Source organism: Dipteris shenzhenensis, chromosome 3 (genome assembly GCF_047967505.1).
Source record: "Dipteris shenzhenensis isolate YYH24624 ecotype China chromosome 3, Dip_SZ_1.0, whole genome shotgun sequence".
In the NCBI taxonomy this organism is placed as follows: Eukaryota; Viridiplantae; Streptophyta; class Polypodiopsida; order Gleicheniales; family Dipteridaceae; genus Dipteris; species Dipteris shenzhenensis.
This window is the reverse complement of record NC_141598.1, coordinates 7,610,394-7,627,277: the sequence shown is the minus strand read 5'-3', so window position 1 is coordinate 7,627,277 and position 16,884 is coordinate 7,610,394. Positions and strand designations below refer to the sequence as shown.

Here is a 16,884-nt window from a genome sequence, read left to right as displayed (position 1 = left end):
TGAATGTCATCTAGAAACCACTCAAAGAGAGTGCAGCTGGGGTGTAGTGTGATTGCATCTAGAGAGCCAATGGAATTGCACTCGGAAAAGAGAATGCCTTTGGATTGAGCCTATGGGTTAAGTGCACTTATGTGATGGTGTTCTATGCTTGAAAGCCTTGCGAAGGCTCAGTGAATTGGGGCTGCGTGCTCAGTTGCAGGGAAGGTCTCCCAGATGCAACTTGTAATCATTTTACTGTGAAATATAAAGAAATACCGAAAGGGGCGCCACAGTGTTTGAGGCCAATCGGATGCACTTGTCTATGTTCGTTGAGCAGGGGCATTCTAGCCTCCATGCCTTTTTCAGTGGTTTTGTTTGTGAACAAATGGGTAAATGCCAAATGGTGATCATGCAATGATTAATGGTTGTGATATATGCTTTGTGAGCTGTAAATAAGTGCTGAAGTGATTAAAGGTTTAGTTCCATTGCCCTCTGTGTGATTAGAGGCCGGTTTCAACGTCTACATATAGGAGGAGTTGAATTAGCGAGCCAACGAGAGAGCACCTTGCTTCCCCTAGTGTCCCAATGAAATTCTCGAGCTGATCTAGGTAGAGGCTAAACAAGGTTGGTGACAATGGACAACCTTGTTTGACCCCAAAGTGCTCATGATTATCTTTAATTACCTTGCACCCGTTCGGAGCATGCTTGAGACGCTCTCATAGAGTGCCATGACTACATAAATGATCAAGAAAGTACATAAATGATCTCTTGACCATACCTTAGCTTGTGCAACTATTCTACGAGGCGAGCTCTCGGCACTGTATCAAAAGCTTTGGAGAATTCCAAAAAGTAGCAATAAACCCTTCGTCTCGGTGCTCTAGCCTCCTTAATGACACCTGAGTGTGAGTATGTGATCTAGAGTTGTGTGATTGGCCAGGAAGCCTACGTGTCCCTCGGCACTGAGTCCTTGGAGCTTTGCAAACCGGATAATCTTTGTGTTGAGCACTCATGCATAATCTTGGACATGACATGTCCAATCATAATGGTCTTGTAGTTTTTGGGGCTCTTGGGATCCTCTACCTTGTGAATGTGATTGATGGTTTTAAGGGTCCATGTGTAGGGAAACTGGTGTAAACCTCTCCAAGCCTATGAATAAAACTACTTGCTCCAGCTCTTGTGCACGTAGGTGATGAACTTCAATGACGAGCTACTCTCAGGCCTTAGGTGAAAGTTGGTGTGCCTGATGAATGTTATGGGGTATCTTATTTGGATGGGTTATGAAGGAGTGGTATGGGGACATCTAGGAGATAGCGGAGGTGAGTCTGATTGTAGAGGGGAAGGGTGGCTGGCTAAGGGGTAGGGGTGACAAGAAAGAGGAGTACTAAAGCATGTTGAGGCCGTCGTTGATGCCGACTCCGATGTCAATGTCGATATTGGTGTTGGTGCTTCTGCCACCGCCAAGGGTGGTGACGAGGATGATGATGATGATGACGGTGTTGCTGATGATGATGATGCTGAAGTATAGCGGAGGTTAGTCTGATTGTAGAGGGGAAGGGTGGCTGGCTAAGGGGTAGGGGTGACAAGAAAGAGGAGTACTAAAGCATGTTGAGGCCGTCGTTGATGCCGACTCCGATGTCAATGTCGATATTGGTGTTGGTGCTTCTGCCACCGCCAAGGGTGGTGATGAGGATGATGATGATGATGACGATGTTGCTGATGATGATGATGCTGAAGTTGAGGCTGAGGCTGAAGCTGCTGAGGCAGAGGCCGTGGTGGCTGCCTTCTATATAGCCATGCTATCTGTTTGCAAACCACTACACTTGTGGCGGTTGTTGATGTCATCGATCTCTCCTTTCCGTAGCTGTTTGAGCTGCTGATTTTTTTGCTTCTTTTCTTCCTCCTTGTCTCCTCTTTTTCCTTATTCCATGGTGCTTTGATTGTGCTGTTTTCTTGATTTTTCCTTCAGTTAGAGAGGAAGCAAGGGCCCGACCCTATTCGTACTTAATAGAAGTCCTTTTCATGAAAAAGAAGAAGAAGAAGCAAGGGCCCATTGCCCTTCCTTCCCATCGTTGTCTTTCTGCTTCTTGGGCTGAAAGGTGAGAGGCCTTTCTTTGAGTGGAATAATCTCTCAATAACCTTTCAAAAGCCTTAAATAGCACCCTCGGTTTCCGTGTCTCCCATGCATCAATCCAAGCATTAGGTGCATTAATAAATGGTCCTCAATAACCCCAACCTGCCCTTCGAACCACGTTCCAAAAGTCCTTTCTTGTTTCCCATTATGAGAGGTAAATGTCCCAGTTTAAGGGCACATTCACACCTGGGGGTGGGTGGATGACCCCATTGGGGTGCCCGTTGGAAGCAACGGGAGAAATCCCAAGATGGCCTTCCTTGTGTCTGCCTCTCTTCTTACCTCGAAAGGTCCCTTCTCAGCCTCATGCCCTGCACGTCGAAATGACCCGAGTGCAGTAGAGCAAAACTGACCTGACGAAGGAGGCGGGCTGAGCAGAGCAGAAATCAAGCAGAACCTGAGCCTGCAGTAAGCCGAAATGCAGCAGGACATCAGCCTGCAGCAGAGGGGAAATGCAGGAGGGCTGATCAAATGCGGAACGGAGGGGCTGAGATGTGAAAATGCATGCTTGGGTGGAACGCGATCAAGAACGCTGGAGGGGGGGGGGGGTTGGTGTTAGAAATGAAATCCCACTAGAGGGTATCCCGTAGCGGAAGACTGGTAGATGGGCCCAGGAATTACATGCGGAAGTGTTTCAGTACGGAATCAAACTCTTTACTTGTGTATACTTCACAACCATAGATGTGTGTGCAGGCCAGTAAATAGACAGTGCATCCAAGACGGATATAGAATCCACAATGATATATTTCAGTCCAAAAAACTGGACACAATACAAAAGAGATGCAGATTCCCACCAAACCGTGGTCCTCCAATCTTACCAAAGCTCTCCTACTATCTGCTTGGCACCTCTAGATCTCTGAGCTCGCGTGCTTCTCTGAGCTTATGTAGACACTCTGTCCAATGATCCTTCCACCTTGCTGCCCGAGTGGTCAGCCTAGATGGGCAGCACTTCAAGCTTAGCTTGCAGCACCTTTGTCCCTTCTTCACCTCCTGAATATTGGCCCAAGGGAGGCAAAAGGCTTTAATCTTTCATATAAAGCCTTAATCAAGGCTTTCCTTCAATCCCTCCGCGTGAGAGGCCGCTGTTTAGGCTGTCTTATCTGCCTCTTTTCGATTGATATGTTGCTCGTCTCTTCCTTCCCCTCTATATAGTTGCGCGGGGCAGAAAGTAACTTCTGGAATCGGGCCCTCTGGAAACTTCTCGAAACCTGGGGAATCAATCTTTGACCTTCGCATGTCCCTATCCCTCCTATGCCCACGCCTTGTAAAAACTAATTAACGTATTTTATTTTTGGGAACATCGTGGGCACCTATTATCTGCTTCTCTGAAGGCTGCTCCAAGTGATGCCAATGGAGGCCCAAGGCCCCCTTTTATAGGCCACAAGACCCTTCCCAACAAAAAACGACAAGCCAGCCCTTAGTGGGCTGATTGGAATCCCCCTACCAGCCGACTGTTCTATGAATGCCCCAAAGGGCTCCCATTTGAGGGCTCTTGCTGGCCCACCTGGCCATGTAATTCAGCTCCGTTCTCTGCCCCAAATCCAGCCTAAGTCTGCCAAACAGCCACACCTCCATCCTGCTGCAGTCCTGCCTCCTGCCGGGCCCCTTCCGGCTTCTGGATCTGCTCTAGACCAGCCCGTACATGCTGAGATAGATGTCTATACAGATGCTGATGTCATCCCTGTCTCATCGCAGCCTCTCTCTTCTGTAAACCTTGCACAGATCCTTTCCATCTGTGGACAGCCTCTGGAAATATGACCAACTCTAATCCAACAGGTGGGATGGCTGCAGAGGGAGGTGTGAAAACCCTGGAGAGGGGGCAGGCATGGGGGGAGAGCTGCAGGGCATGGAGGGAGAGAGCTGGGCGGAGAGAGGGAGAGAGCTGAGGCAGGGGTGAAGGCAGGGAGGGATGGAGCTGTGGGGAGGCAGAGCGGGTGGTGCTGCAGGGCAGGCAGAGAAGTTTATTAATGTCTGTACAGAAGGCCAAAACAGAGAGAGAGAGAGAGAGAGAGAGAGAGAGAGAGAGAGAGAGAGAGAGAGAGATTTGTGTTCGAAGCATTGGAAATCAAATATCTCATCCTTTGTCTTGTTTGTTTTTCATACTCTTGTAGGATGTTTTTAAAGAGGAGGCTATCATATCTCCAGTGGATGGCCATTGTATTACTAATGATTGGCACAACCACTAGTCAGGTAATTCGCGTATGTTTTGCAAGTACCACAGACGAGGCCTAAATGAAGCATGATGTTTATTACTCTTTTAAGGATTTTCACTTTCACAAAAGGCTTAAATGGAGCATGATGCTTATTAGACAAAAGAGGCCTATAAATTTTCCAAGGCACTTTTTAATGCAAGTTGTTTTGTACAGATTAAAGGTTGTGGAGAAACAGATTGTGAGAGATTGTTCTTGGCCCCACTTGAAGGATACGTTTTGGGGATTGTGTCAGCTTTCCTTTCGGCGTTAGCAGGTGTTTACACCGAGTTTCTTATGAAGAGGAATGATGACTCGCTGTACTGGCAAAATGTCCAGCTGTATTCGTGAGTATATCTTCATTGCATGCTTTTCTTTGATGAGATCTATCAGTATGACTGTCACGTGGTCTGTCTGTGTTTGAAGTAGTATATGCTTGCAAACCTATTTAGAACCACGGTGATTGGGCAATGCAAATATTTTATTAGGTGCTAATATCTGGGATGTGAGATACTTTTATGTGATTAAGTGGCAGGACCTGATTTTGTTACAGTGACAGCATAAATTATTAATGGATGTGGCTTTTATTGGCCAATTTGCAAGCCATTTAACCAACAAGATGATGTGATTTTGCTGTCATCTTTTCGCTTGATTGGATGTCCTTTTTATTAATTCCTTGGCATTTTATGGTGTTGGCTTGGACTGTGTGTTTTTGTTCTTGTGGATCTTCACACGTCTTAGGTGGCTCCACTTTGATTTCTTATTGGGCTTCCTCCTTTTTTACCATTGTTTAAGTAAGTGCCAACTTCTTGTCATCATCATCATCATCTTATGTTTCTTTGTTCTCTCTTCTTTTGTCGTAAAAAATGAAAAATGAAGGCACCTTTATCAGATCAGGGCTTGCTCATGTGGTTGCATAAAACCTGAGAGCTTGTAGCCTGCGCTTTGCTCTAGCACGTGACCATCACCGTCCCCCTCTCCTTCCACCTTCCCGCCGCTCCCTTCTTTGCTTGTCTATTTTGCTTCTTTGGCCGTACCTTCCTTTGCCCATGTAGGTCCTCATCCCATTTGTTGGCATTTTCTTCTCCTCTTGGCCTTGCCTTAGGGTCGGTCTTTGGCTTGGCTTGGACGTCGCCCCACCCCGCCTTCCCCCCTTCTTCTTCCCTTTTTCCTCCTTTTGCTGCTAGTACATGATTGCGCAAGCTTATGCTGATGATTCATTCTTCACTCCAATGAACACAAAATCTGATCTCTTTCTCAACTCATGAGTGCTGCATCCTTGTATGGAATAGTTGATGGCTTGCAGGTAAACTTTCAAAAGTCCAAGCTTCTGCCTTTGCATGCTAAGGATTGGCGTAGCTCTTTGTGGCTGGGCAAAATTGTTTTGCCCAACTAGCTTGTTTGTCATCTTGCCTATCCTATGGGATGGACCATCACTCCCCGTCATCAAATAGATTGGGTACTTGCAAAGCTCAAGAAGAAACTAGAATATCGGAAGTTAGCCACTTGGCCTCTTCATGTCCGACTCCGAATTGTACAATCAACTTTGGTGGCCTACAGTTTTTCTTGCCTTTGATGATGTTTGACAAAAAAGACATTACTTCTTTCATGTCCACTCTTATGGAGACTTTTTGGTGCTCAAAGCATGGCCATAAGGGTATCAGACTACTCTCTATTGAGCATAAAGATGCACGGTGGCTTGAACATTTTAAATATTCACATCCATATTTTGGCTCATAAAGGAAAAATGATGCTGCATTTTTTACCGGGTGATCAGCCTTGGGCTGCCATGATGTGTCACCTACTTTCACAGTTGATGACTCTTTTGGGCATTGGCATCCCACTCCATGGGACTTCATTCTTGGCTATATTGATGGCATGGTAAAGGTTGTCCTTTTGTACCTTACATCACCAGGGTTCTGCTACCCGCCCCTTACATCTAGCTGATATCTCTGTGGCTGGTTTATACAGGGTTTTTATGCCGCAATCCTTGGATTTCACATCATGCAAATCAGCTTTGGTCTTTGAATCGTAATGCCAAATGGTAGCGTAAAAATTCCCGCAGCTCTGGTCCTGCAAACTCTCTCTTCGTCAACAGGTTTTCCTATGGCGAGTGATGCTTGGTGTAATTTCTTTTGGCCAACTCTTGGCACGTAGGCATATTGCTCTTGCTCTATGTCACATGTGTTTTGCTCCCATGGAATCCTTGCTCCATCTTTTTTGGAATTGCCCTGTCACCCGTGTTGGAGACCAAGCTTTGATAGGGTCATGTCTAAGGGGGGGCTGGTAAGACTTTGCCATGTGCCAGAAATGCAAGAGTACATCTTATCACGCCATGCAATGCGGTTTTGGCTCTTTCTCATGGCGGTTTGGTCTTGATTCAAGGTGAGATGATTGGAGCGATTCTTGCAGCTGATTTTTTCATGGCGGTGTTGCCCGACGTCTACTCTATTTGTTCGATGGCTCGGTGTTCTTTTGTGTGCAAGTTTTGCTCTCTTTTATTCGTGGAATACAAAGCTTGAGTTTATTGTCTTCCTCTTGAGCACTTTCAAGTTTCATTATCTTGTGTGTTTCAGCAACCTGTGACTTCCTACATTTCTTCAGCAGCACCTCTAGGACTGCTTTCCCACTGCTTGCTTTGGCAAGCTTTTTTGGATCTTCGGCATTTACCCACGGAGGGCGGAGTTTGATCTTTTTTCCACATGGGTTCAATATTGGGCACTTTGGACTCTGTGGAAAGACAGGAACTACCGACTCTTTTGAGAGCCTACTTCTTCCATGTTCTACAATTTCCAGATGTTACTCCGGCAATCCTTTTATGACTGCTTGTTTGTTCGTCAGATAGATTACCTTGTCTTCCAATGAAAATGTCTGATCTTGTATTTCCTGATCTCCACTTTGGGGACAGCCTCTTGTAATATAAAAATACATGGATTTTGCCCACAAACAAAAAATTGTGTCACAATCATGTGAGAGCTCGCAAGGCTACTCTTTTGCTTACTTTTCTTGAGCAGCATCAGCCATGGGCAGGGCACTTATGCTCTCTTGCTTGTTTGCTTCGCTTCGTTTTGATGCATTTGGACAGTGGATTCCTCCTCTATCTGATGTTATCTTTGGGCAGCTACATGGTTTCATTCCTGGTTGCCCATTTTCTACTCGTCTGCTTCATGATTGGCAGCTTCTTCTAGAACATCCACGTTGGTCAAGCCGTCCCCAGATCCCGGAAATACACACTGCTTGTAGAGTATTCATTGGAGCCTTGTCTTTGATCCACTGTTGGCTCATCTTCAGGCTAGAAAGGCTTACTTTCTACATTGACTGGGTATTTCCATGGTGGATGATATGGTGGATGATAGGGGTCTTACTCTTTCTTTTTCACAGGCCAGGAGACAATTTTCTTTGGGTATGCATCACAGGCCTATCTACCGTATTCTCACTACCAAGCTGCTTCCTTTTCAGCCAGTTCCCCGTTTGTTTACCAATTATTGTCTTATGGATTGGAGATTTGATCGAGGCATTCCGGGTTATTCTACTTTCTCCTTTGCAGATCTTACTACCAAGAAAGCTTACCATCTTCTTCTACCACAGCCATGGATTCAAGAGCGTAGTCACTTGGTGGAAGGCAAGTCTTTACTGTATTTGGAATGGTAAGCTCTCGCTTCAAACAGAGGCTTTTCTTATGACGGTGTTTGGTTGGCGCTTTACTAGTGGAGTCTTTCTTGGCTGCCGGGGGCATTACTTCTTTGCATTGTCCATCTTATTCGCATCCGAGGGAGACAGTCTTGCATCTACTCTGGACTTGCCCGATTGCCCCTGATTTTCTTTCAAGATTGGGGACTTATTTTCGTGCCCGATTTCCTAGTAGTTCATTTTGGTTGTTTGGGAGATATATGTCAGACAATCCATTGTGGATGTTTGTCATTTCTTGTGCTCCTCCCTGCATTGCTCCCTTCATGATGCGCTTTTCATGGGAGATCTTCATGCGGCCCAGCTAGAAGTGTTCTTTCACTGTTTTAAGCTTTGTTGTACTAGTTGTTCTTTATTGGAGCAGCTACAATATGTTTTCTTTAAAGTTTTTTAAGCATATGAGTAGTAGCTGTCTCACTTTGAGACAGCTATGAATGTACATTCTTCTTAGTGAAAGGTTCTTTTACCCCCCCAAAAAAATGAATGTGTGTGTGTGTGTAAAGGAGGCATTGTGCAATTGTGGTTGGAGATCTAGTTGAGGGTGTCTTCCTTCTTCCTTGAGCATTTGGCTTGCCCAAGCTTTTCATGCATAGCCCAAGATTGAGCACTAGTTTCCCTGGGTGTCATCTTTGAGTAGCCCAAATACCTTGTTATCGTCGACAGAGACCTTTCCGTCTCCACCACCTTCTCCAACTTCAACCTTACCGATTACCTGCACATGACCACCTTCACTCTTCCTCTCTTGTCTTCAACACTCTCCGCAGAGTGGAAGATTATATAAAAGTTTTCCTAGAAATCACATGGCGCTAATTGAAATCTCACTCCTTTCCTTAATGTGTACACAAGTGAATGTAGAGAGATAGACATAGACGTCGATCCTTGAACAGTGCAACAATAGTGTAGAACAACAGATCATGTATTATAGATTGCTCCAAACAAATGGACAAAACAAACGGGGGTGGTCAGTGTGCCACCATCTAGCAGACAATGTACTTCCTCGATGCGGACCCCAGACCACCCGAAACTGTCATCTACCTCCTCCTGGCACCTTCAATCTCTGTCAGCCTGCTTGCTCTCCTGCAGCTTCAGTGGGCTGCATAGGGAGGCTGCTTCTCTTCTGATGAAGACCTGTAGACTGAGTGCTCCACCGAGCTTGATCTTGTAAACCTTCTGTGTGCAGTGTACTGCTCTTCACCTGTAGGTGGTCTGCTGACTGTACTGCCTGAATCCTTGGTGATCCTGGCCTCTCTGCTGCCCTGGTAGACAGCCAGTAGTAGGGGCTATCTTGAATGTATCTCTCCTTCCTGCTGCTGGACGTGCAGCCAAAACTGAGGCACTAGAAGGCCCAATCACTGGAATGAATAGACTCCCTCTGCTGACTCCGTACTGGTCTGTTGTCCTTTGCATGTCCTACTGCAGCATCTAAGCTTGCTGCCTACACGGTAGCCTACATGCTGCCCATCTGGCATTCCTCTCTTTTCTCTCTCTCTCTCTCTCTCCCCCTGCTGCTACACCCCCCCCATGTCCTCCTCATATGGGGGCTCATAGGTGGGGAGGTGACCATGGCAATCCCTATAGAGATAGATGAGATACTTAGCTAGACTAGACATGAATACTCTTTATGGTCTTAGGGAAGGTTCATTATACAAACTGAAATAAGAAGAGCACAAGTACAGGCGGAGGGGAAGAAAAATGTGTAATCACCTTGCTCATGGCAGTTCTCCACCATGCAAGGCCCTATATCATACTATCCATGTCTGAATTGTGGGTTCCAGCCTCCAGGTTCACATCTGTACTTTAATTTGTTGATATGATGTAATCTATAAAAATCAAATTTCCTCTCTCAAAAAAAAAGAGAGATCAGAAAAAAAGTGCAAGATTTGTTGGAAAGAGGACCATTTGTTGTATCAGTTTCTCTCTAGTGTTGTTCATTTAGGAAGAGGAGGGCTTTTATGATTGTATACTGTTAAATCACATCAAATTTAAGAATTAATTTTGATACCACATGTTGGTAATATTTTAGACCGCTTGAGATGTGCATTCTTTTTCAGCAAATTTACCTTAAGAGCTGATACTATCATGCTTGTGCTCGAGGATGTACATAACCCTTTCGGACAACTTGTGGTGTGATTGGAAATTTTGTAATGCCATTTTCTTCATAAGTGCTCTTATCACATTTTCTTAAATGATCAAGCATAAAGACCATCTTATTACGATTCCAATGCCTCTCATGATAATTTTTTATGTAGGTTTATTTTTGGCCAAGTTGATCCTACAAAGATTAAGCCTATAGTTGAATGGCTTACTCCATGTGAAGTGCAAGATGTAATATCATTTCTTGGAATCTATCATTAGAATTTGACACTTTCTTGAGCACTTTGCTCTGCTACTCCATGAACTGAGCAAGGAAGGGGTTGTATTTGTACGGACTGATGCAGGAAGGAGCATTCCAAGCTCTGAAAAAGGATGTAAGCTCTGAATGAGTGTCGACAACTCCAGATCTGTCAAAGTCATATCCAGTCGAGACAGATGCATATGGTTGATGCAAGATAATCATGCAGCTGTTTATGCTTATGAAAAAATGAGCTAAAGGACTCTGAAACGAATTACAATATATATAAGAAAGAACTCCTTGACATCACCCATGCCTTGAAATTTTGGAAGCACTATCTTTTGGGTGCTGAGTCTCTTGTACACAGTCATCACTGAAGTCTTCTGTAGTTCCTCTCTTGGGGAGACTCTAGATTCGGCAAGGTCTAGCTAAGGAATGGGAACTAAAAATAATCTGTACTTCAATCTCTTGTCTAGAAGTCAATCAGTCAACATCCAACCCCTGAGAAATTCTAAAGTAGCCATGTATTTTTACTGTTCACTAGAAATCCATTCAAGCCAAGGATATATGCTCTAATCTGGGCAATGATCTGCTACTGCATCCTGTATTCCATCTAGCCTAGAGTACTATCTACCACTTGCTGCTGCTGCAATAACAGTGCTTCCTCTGCCTTGTTGCTGTCGTGACCTAAAGGTCAGGCTTTTGTCATTTTCAAATGGTTGGTGCAGCACTCTATTTCATGCTGCTGCTATAATAAATTTTCTTGCCCTCTTGTACCCACCACAAACTGTGCCAGATGATAGGACATGTGCTGGTATGCCTACGTTTGAAAAGCATGACTTCAGTAAGTCCTTGGTGGGATATGTCCAGCTGTTGAGACCTGAGACAGAATTCCATCTTCACATCCTCTTCACATCCTTCTGTTTTAAGCATGCCATAGTAATGTCACATCTCTGCTTACTCTGTGAACTGGCTATTTTCCATTTTAGAGCAGTTTTTGAATATTATGAGCTCAGGTATTATTGCTTTTCGTACTGCCACTGAGACAGCTAGTACTCCGAATATTGAGTGAGAGAAGAAAGCAGAGGAACTTCTCCATACTTCAACATGCATTGCATTGAAACATGATGTAGTGCCCCAGAATCTTCTTTGTATTTTTGCAAATCTAACATGGTCTTGCTAGAGTCGGCTCTTTCATCAAGCCCAAGTCTGGTGTAATGTCTCCAATCCTTACTATAGGTTTGTTTCATTTAAGATTCACTCATGCATTGGTGAACTTTATTTGGCATTCTTGATCCTCTGGCCTAGCCCTCTCTTATAGTCCCTATGTGTTTCATGTGCTCTCGCTGTGTTCATAGTAGATGACTACACCTATGACTGTCTTGGGGTCGGTGGGTTTCTCCTTCACAAAGCATAAATCTAGGTCACTATCCCATCTTTTATTGACTGGCTCATTTTGACGAGGTTATGTTTAAGTTTTTCTTAAAGAACTGAGCACTTTTACTGAGACCACAAAGAAGATTCGAACCAGGGTTCAATTTTACTCCACGAAGAGAGTTTGTTTCTTACTTATATCATTGTAGAACCTGCTCCTGCCTCATTGCCATAGTGCCTTTGAACGAAAACCTTCTTTAGGGATAATCTATTAGAGTTTCTACTTGTGCAAAATTTGGAGCTCACTGTTATCAGGAGTGTAAGTAGATAGCTTTACCCTTTCCTTTTTAGCTACTCTCGTCAGTCCCCTTACTCTAAACAAGTGAAGTGTTTTCGTTTCTTAAACCAGACAATCCATTTTATAGTGCCAAGCATAGGACTGTTTCAAGGCTTTGGATCATTTGCATAGACATGGTCAAGGACATAAATCACATGCTATACAAAGCATCATCTATGTAACCTGGCTCTCAGTGCTTGTGATGATGGCGGGGGTTGGAAGGAAAGTATTGAGAGTTGGCAGTGTTCATTTCGTTTTAGTAACCTACTCATGTTTCCCTCATAGTCCTTTAAGGAAATTTAAGTATCATATTACTTTCTGTGGCTTTTGGGCACAGGACTCTTTTAGTTGACTTCTAAGCCCACCTCAGGGCTTGCCATAGGTGGGTGATATTACCTAGTTGCTTTGGATTTTCAACTTTGGCTCAATTGAAGTTTTTTCCTTAGACCGTCAATCTCTCGGCCAGGATATATCGTCTAGATAGTTCCCCACGTATTTCATGCATTTCATGCACTGGACTTACAGATTGATGTTCCACGAGCTTTTATAGCAGCCTCTATTTGTCGGCTTCTGGGGCACACATGCATGAATTATTCAGATTAACTAGTTTTTCCCAAATGGCAGGTTTGGCGTTCTCTTCAATTTTTTGAGGCTATGGCTCGAAGGTGGTTGGCACAAAATTTGGAGCCTCTTTGATGGTTATGGCATTGTCACATGGCTTGTAGTTTTTAATTTGGGCTGCACTGGCCTCCTTGTTTCATGGATCATGAAGTATGCGGATAACATTGTGAAGGTTGGTTTGTCAATGTCTCCTTCACATCTAGAGTTGAACAAATTGAAGGAAGATACTAGGACTAAAGTGGGTACGGTGTGCATCTTTCTTTTAGGTTTTATGGTGAGAACCTTTCTCCTTTCCTTTCTCATCTTCAAGAAATTTTAGTTCTAATGCTTTCTATGACCAGGTATATGCGACTTCCATGGCAATGCTTCTTACCATGATTTTGTCAATATATTTGTTCAATTTCAAGCCTTCTTTACAGGTCAGTTTTTTCATAACATTATTTTCTTTCAATTTAGAGTTTTCTGTTGCATTCTTATGGATATTTAGATATGTGTGTGTGTGTGTGTGTATTCAGAGAATATTTCCAATATTTTAAATGATATATTTTATAAAACAAGAGAAACAAGGGATTCGTTCAATATTACTTTTGGTTTATTTCTTCTAACTTTAATATGTTCTGATGGTGACAGCTTTTTTTAGGAATAATGATATGTACAATGTCGTTACAAATGTATTTCACGCCACCACAAATGCTGTTGGATATGCCTGTGCAACCGAAAGACACAAACCAACAATTAAAATCTGTAATTGTAGATAATGCCACAGGGAATCAACGGCACTAGAATTTTCTTTCTACGTGATTGTAATGTGCCTTAATTTAAGTCTTCAACTGCTGACATCATCAGATTGAGACATCAAAAGTTCAAGAATTTTAGTTTGTTTAGTGGAAAAAGTTTTCCCTTTTGATATTTAGAAAAGTCTGTCAAAATGAAAAATTGGGTTGAAGCATAATCGCACCATACGTGACCATAGTTGCAACTAACTCTTCATTTTAGGCAAACGTTTTCTAGAAACATGTTTGCAAACTGTAACCTGCAAATTCAGGGCTTAGTTGAGCATTGAACACTCTACATGAATTCCACCCTCCGCATGGTGAATCACAGGCTTTACCCCCACTTAATCTTTAATGACGTTTTACAATCATATTAGCATTTAGGGTGAGGTTTTCTTTCTATGCTATACTTTGAAGATAGGAACCTTGGTTGTATGGGAGTTTATAGTGCAATACAAGGCTGATAACACAAGTCATCAATGCCCATTCTGCTGTTCTTAGATGAGACATATTTTTCAATTGCAAGCCTTGAATCTGAGAAATCAAACTTGAAAGGTTGCATGTTTTCTAATCCCAAAAAGTAAAAAAACAAAGCTATGTGTGATTCTTAAATTTACCAGCTGGAAAGAAAAGAAATATTATATGAACTACATGTATTGTGATATGTCCAGCCTTGTTTCACCTAGGATCAGCATGAAATGTTTTCAAACTTTTGTACGTTGCTTGCAACTGTGTACATGATCATATGTTTGCTTGCAACTATGCTAGATGAAGATGATGGACTGATAAATGTGGAATTTTATCAAGAGGCACTTTAGTTTGGGTGCGATTCGTAATTCGTTAGGAATATATTGATTGGAAATAGGTCAAATCTCATGTGGAGTTAAGGACTAACATGTCAATACGTACAGGAAATACAAAACTTTTTAGTGCAATAGGATATAGCAAATGTACTATCACAAAAAGAGAGAACAATAGACACTCGTTTTTCGATTCAAATCAGATGATACTAGATGTTACTGAATCTATTTCTGAACTTTTGAGAAGGGGCTCAGGTTGCTAAGTAGTTGGTAAAAAATAGAGAGCAGATATTTTCAAATTGTGGCTTAATAATCGATGCTATGTATGGCTTTGTAAGCAATGCGTTAGGTTCAATAGAAGGTATTACTTCTCTAAAGGGAGGGTTCCTAGAAGATTTTAGAATTAGAATAAGCACACAAAATTGTTGATAGCATTCCCTCATACTACATGCAATTAGGCAACCACATCATTAAGCTCCTTAGTATGGGTCACTTGTGATCTAACATATTTCAATAGTGTGGCCATTGTAAGGACTCAGAATCTTTCTCAATTAGTACCTTTTAGAGGATTTTATTGGTTGTCCATTGAGCTTGGGAAGTCAATGTTTTATCCTAGCATATTTTGTCCAATAGAGACACCCTCTTTTTCTTTTTGGTTTCTTGTGATAACTTTCTATAGGAGATTGATAGATAAAGGTCGTGATAATTAAGGATTCATAAAAATTATTCAATTCTTGTGTTAAACATGGAACCTTATATAGTGAACATCTAAGTATGAGCACAAATTAAAATAAGATAAGGCATACTAATATTAAACTTTTTTTTCACAAAATAGGTGTATGTGGCAACTGTACACACCCTCTTGCTATTTTGCACTTAGCCACCAATTCCATCAAGGTTTGGACAAGAAGGTCCATTTGAAAATGGATAGTTTTTCCATAGCCCCTTACCTCGATAACCTTATATGTCCTACTGACTTGTAGACTTTCACTTCACATTTTAAGCAAACCTTAATGTCTCCCAATCTACATAAAGATTCCCAAGGAGTTTATTTGTTGGACATGAGAGATTATACCTTTGAAGTACTCCTTAGACCAGTCACACCATGCCCTTGGTATGCTGGAATGCAGTTCTACAGCTATGATCACCAATCATATTGTATTGTTGAATGACTTAAGGCGATTGAGAGAGAGGTGCATACATGAGATGTCTACGTGTATACTATATTGCAATTTCGCATATATGATCACCAACCCTATGGGGTGAGAGAGACGAGTGCACAAGAGATGACTAATTGTATGTTATGCTGTATTCTAAAGAAACTAGAATATATTTAAGTTCATATTTTAGGGTTAGGATTAGGATTATGATTTATCCCATGAACCTTTCAGTTTATACCATGCGCAACACCCCCTCTTAATTGCATTTACAAGTTGTGGAATGTAAAGTAAAAAATATGCTCTAAAAATAGAAAACCAAAAAAATTCGAAATTGTGACGAATCCTCAAACCTCGAGGGCCTCTCTTGCGCTAGTCCACCCAGCCACGGATTCCTTCGAGTCACATCAACTTACTTTCTTTTTTCAGTTCCTTCTGGAATCCTCCCTCCTAGCCTAGTGCTTGCCAATGGTGCTCTCTTGAGTGCCATGTGTCCATTTGGACCTTAGAGTCTCTATGCCCATTTAGGCCCTACTGATGCACTCCGTATTGCTGCAAGCACTATCGTGCCCTCTGGTTTCCTGCTTCACCGTAACCACACTAGATAATACTGGGATTACGGCTGACGTAACATTCCCTTCCCCTTAAGAATGGTTTATGTCCTCGAAAACAAAATTGGGAAGCTTCCTCTGGAGACTGGTTACCTTTTCCCATGTTGAACTCTCTTCAGATCTATCTTTCCACTTAACCAGATATTCTTTCCATATAGTCTGTCGCGTTCTTTTTTCTTGCGTATCAAAAATTTTTTTGGTTCATGTGGTAAAGATGATAAGTTCAACGAGGACTTCATTTCCAATGAGATTATCATCAGCTCCTAATTTTCTTTTTAGCCTACTAACATGAAAAACTGGATGTACTCTACATCCCTCAGGTAAGGCTAATTTGTAAGTAAGTTCTCCAATCCTCTTAAGTATTGTGAATGGTCCACAATACCTAGGGGACAACTTCGGACATTTACCTGTTTTTAGAGATTCTGAAGATTCAGGTACCTTAAGGTAGACTTTCTCATTTACTTCAAACTCCAACGAGAAAGTCTTTGGCCGCTTGAACCTTCTCTTTTTCAAGTCCCACTGTCATTGGGGCTCTAGGTTGAAATCCATACATAATCATGAATGGACTAAAACCTGTAGCTGAATGTTTGGCACTGTTATATGCAAATTCTATTATGGGCAAATACTGTTTCCAATTAGTTTTCCGTTTATTTACATATGCTCGAAGCATATCCTCAATGATTTGATTGACCCTTTCAGTTTGACCATCACTCTGTGGATGATCCACGGTGCTCATATTCAATGAAGTTTCCAACCTCTTAAACACAGTTCTCCAAAAATGGCTATTAAATTTGCTATCCCGATCACTAACAATACCGGTTGGTAACCCATACAATCTATAGATATGCTCCACAAATAGCCTAGCTAATTCTGGAGTTTTAACATCTTCACTGACA

The 16,884-nt window shown here is 42.5% G+C and overlaps 1 protein-coding gene across 2 annotated transcripts in view; it reads left to right on the top strand.

Moving 5' to 3' along the window:
* LOC147903299 (Nucleotide-sugar transporter family protein) overlaps positions 1-13,757 on the top strand; it is a 34,700-nt gene extending 20,943 nt beyond the window's left edge. Inside the window, exons 4-8 of one of the 2 annotated variants that reach the window (XM_087372603.1) lie at positions 4,219-4,297; positions 4,474-4,643; positions 12,651-12,819; positions 12,989-13,066; positions 13,278-13,757. In XM_087372603.1, the coding sequence (XP_087228729.1) occupies positions 4,219-4,297; positions 4,474-4,643; positions 12,651-12,819; positions 12,989-13,066; positions 13,278-13,430 (649 nt within the window). In that variant the 3' untranslated portion in view covers positions 13,431-13,757. Of the gene's footprint in view, positions 1-4,218; positions 4,298-4,473; positions 4,644-12,650; positions 12,890-12,988; positions 13,067-13,277 lie in introns of both variants that reach the window. The other variant, XM_087372601.1, reaches the window with a different exon arrangement.
* Positions 13,758-16,884: the final 3,127 nt, after the last annotated feature.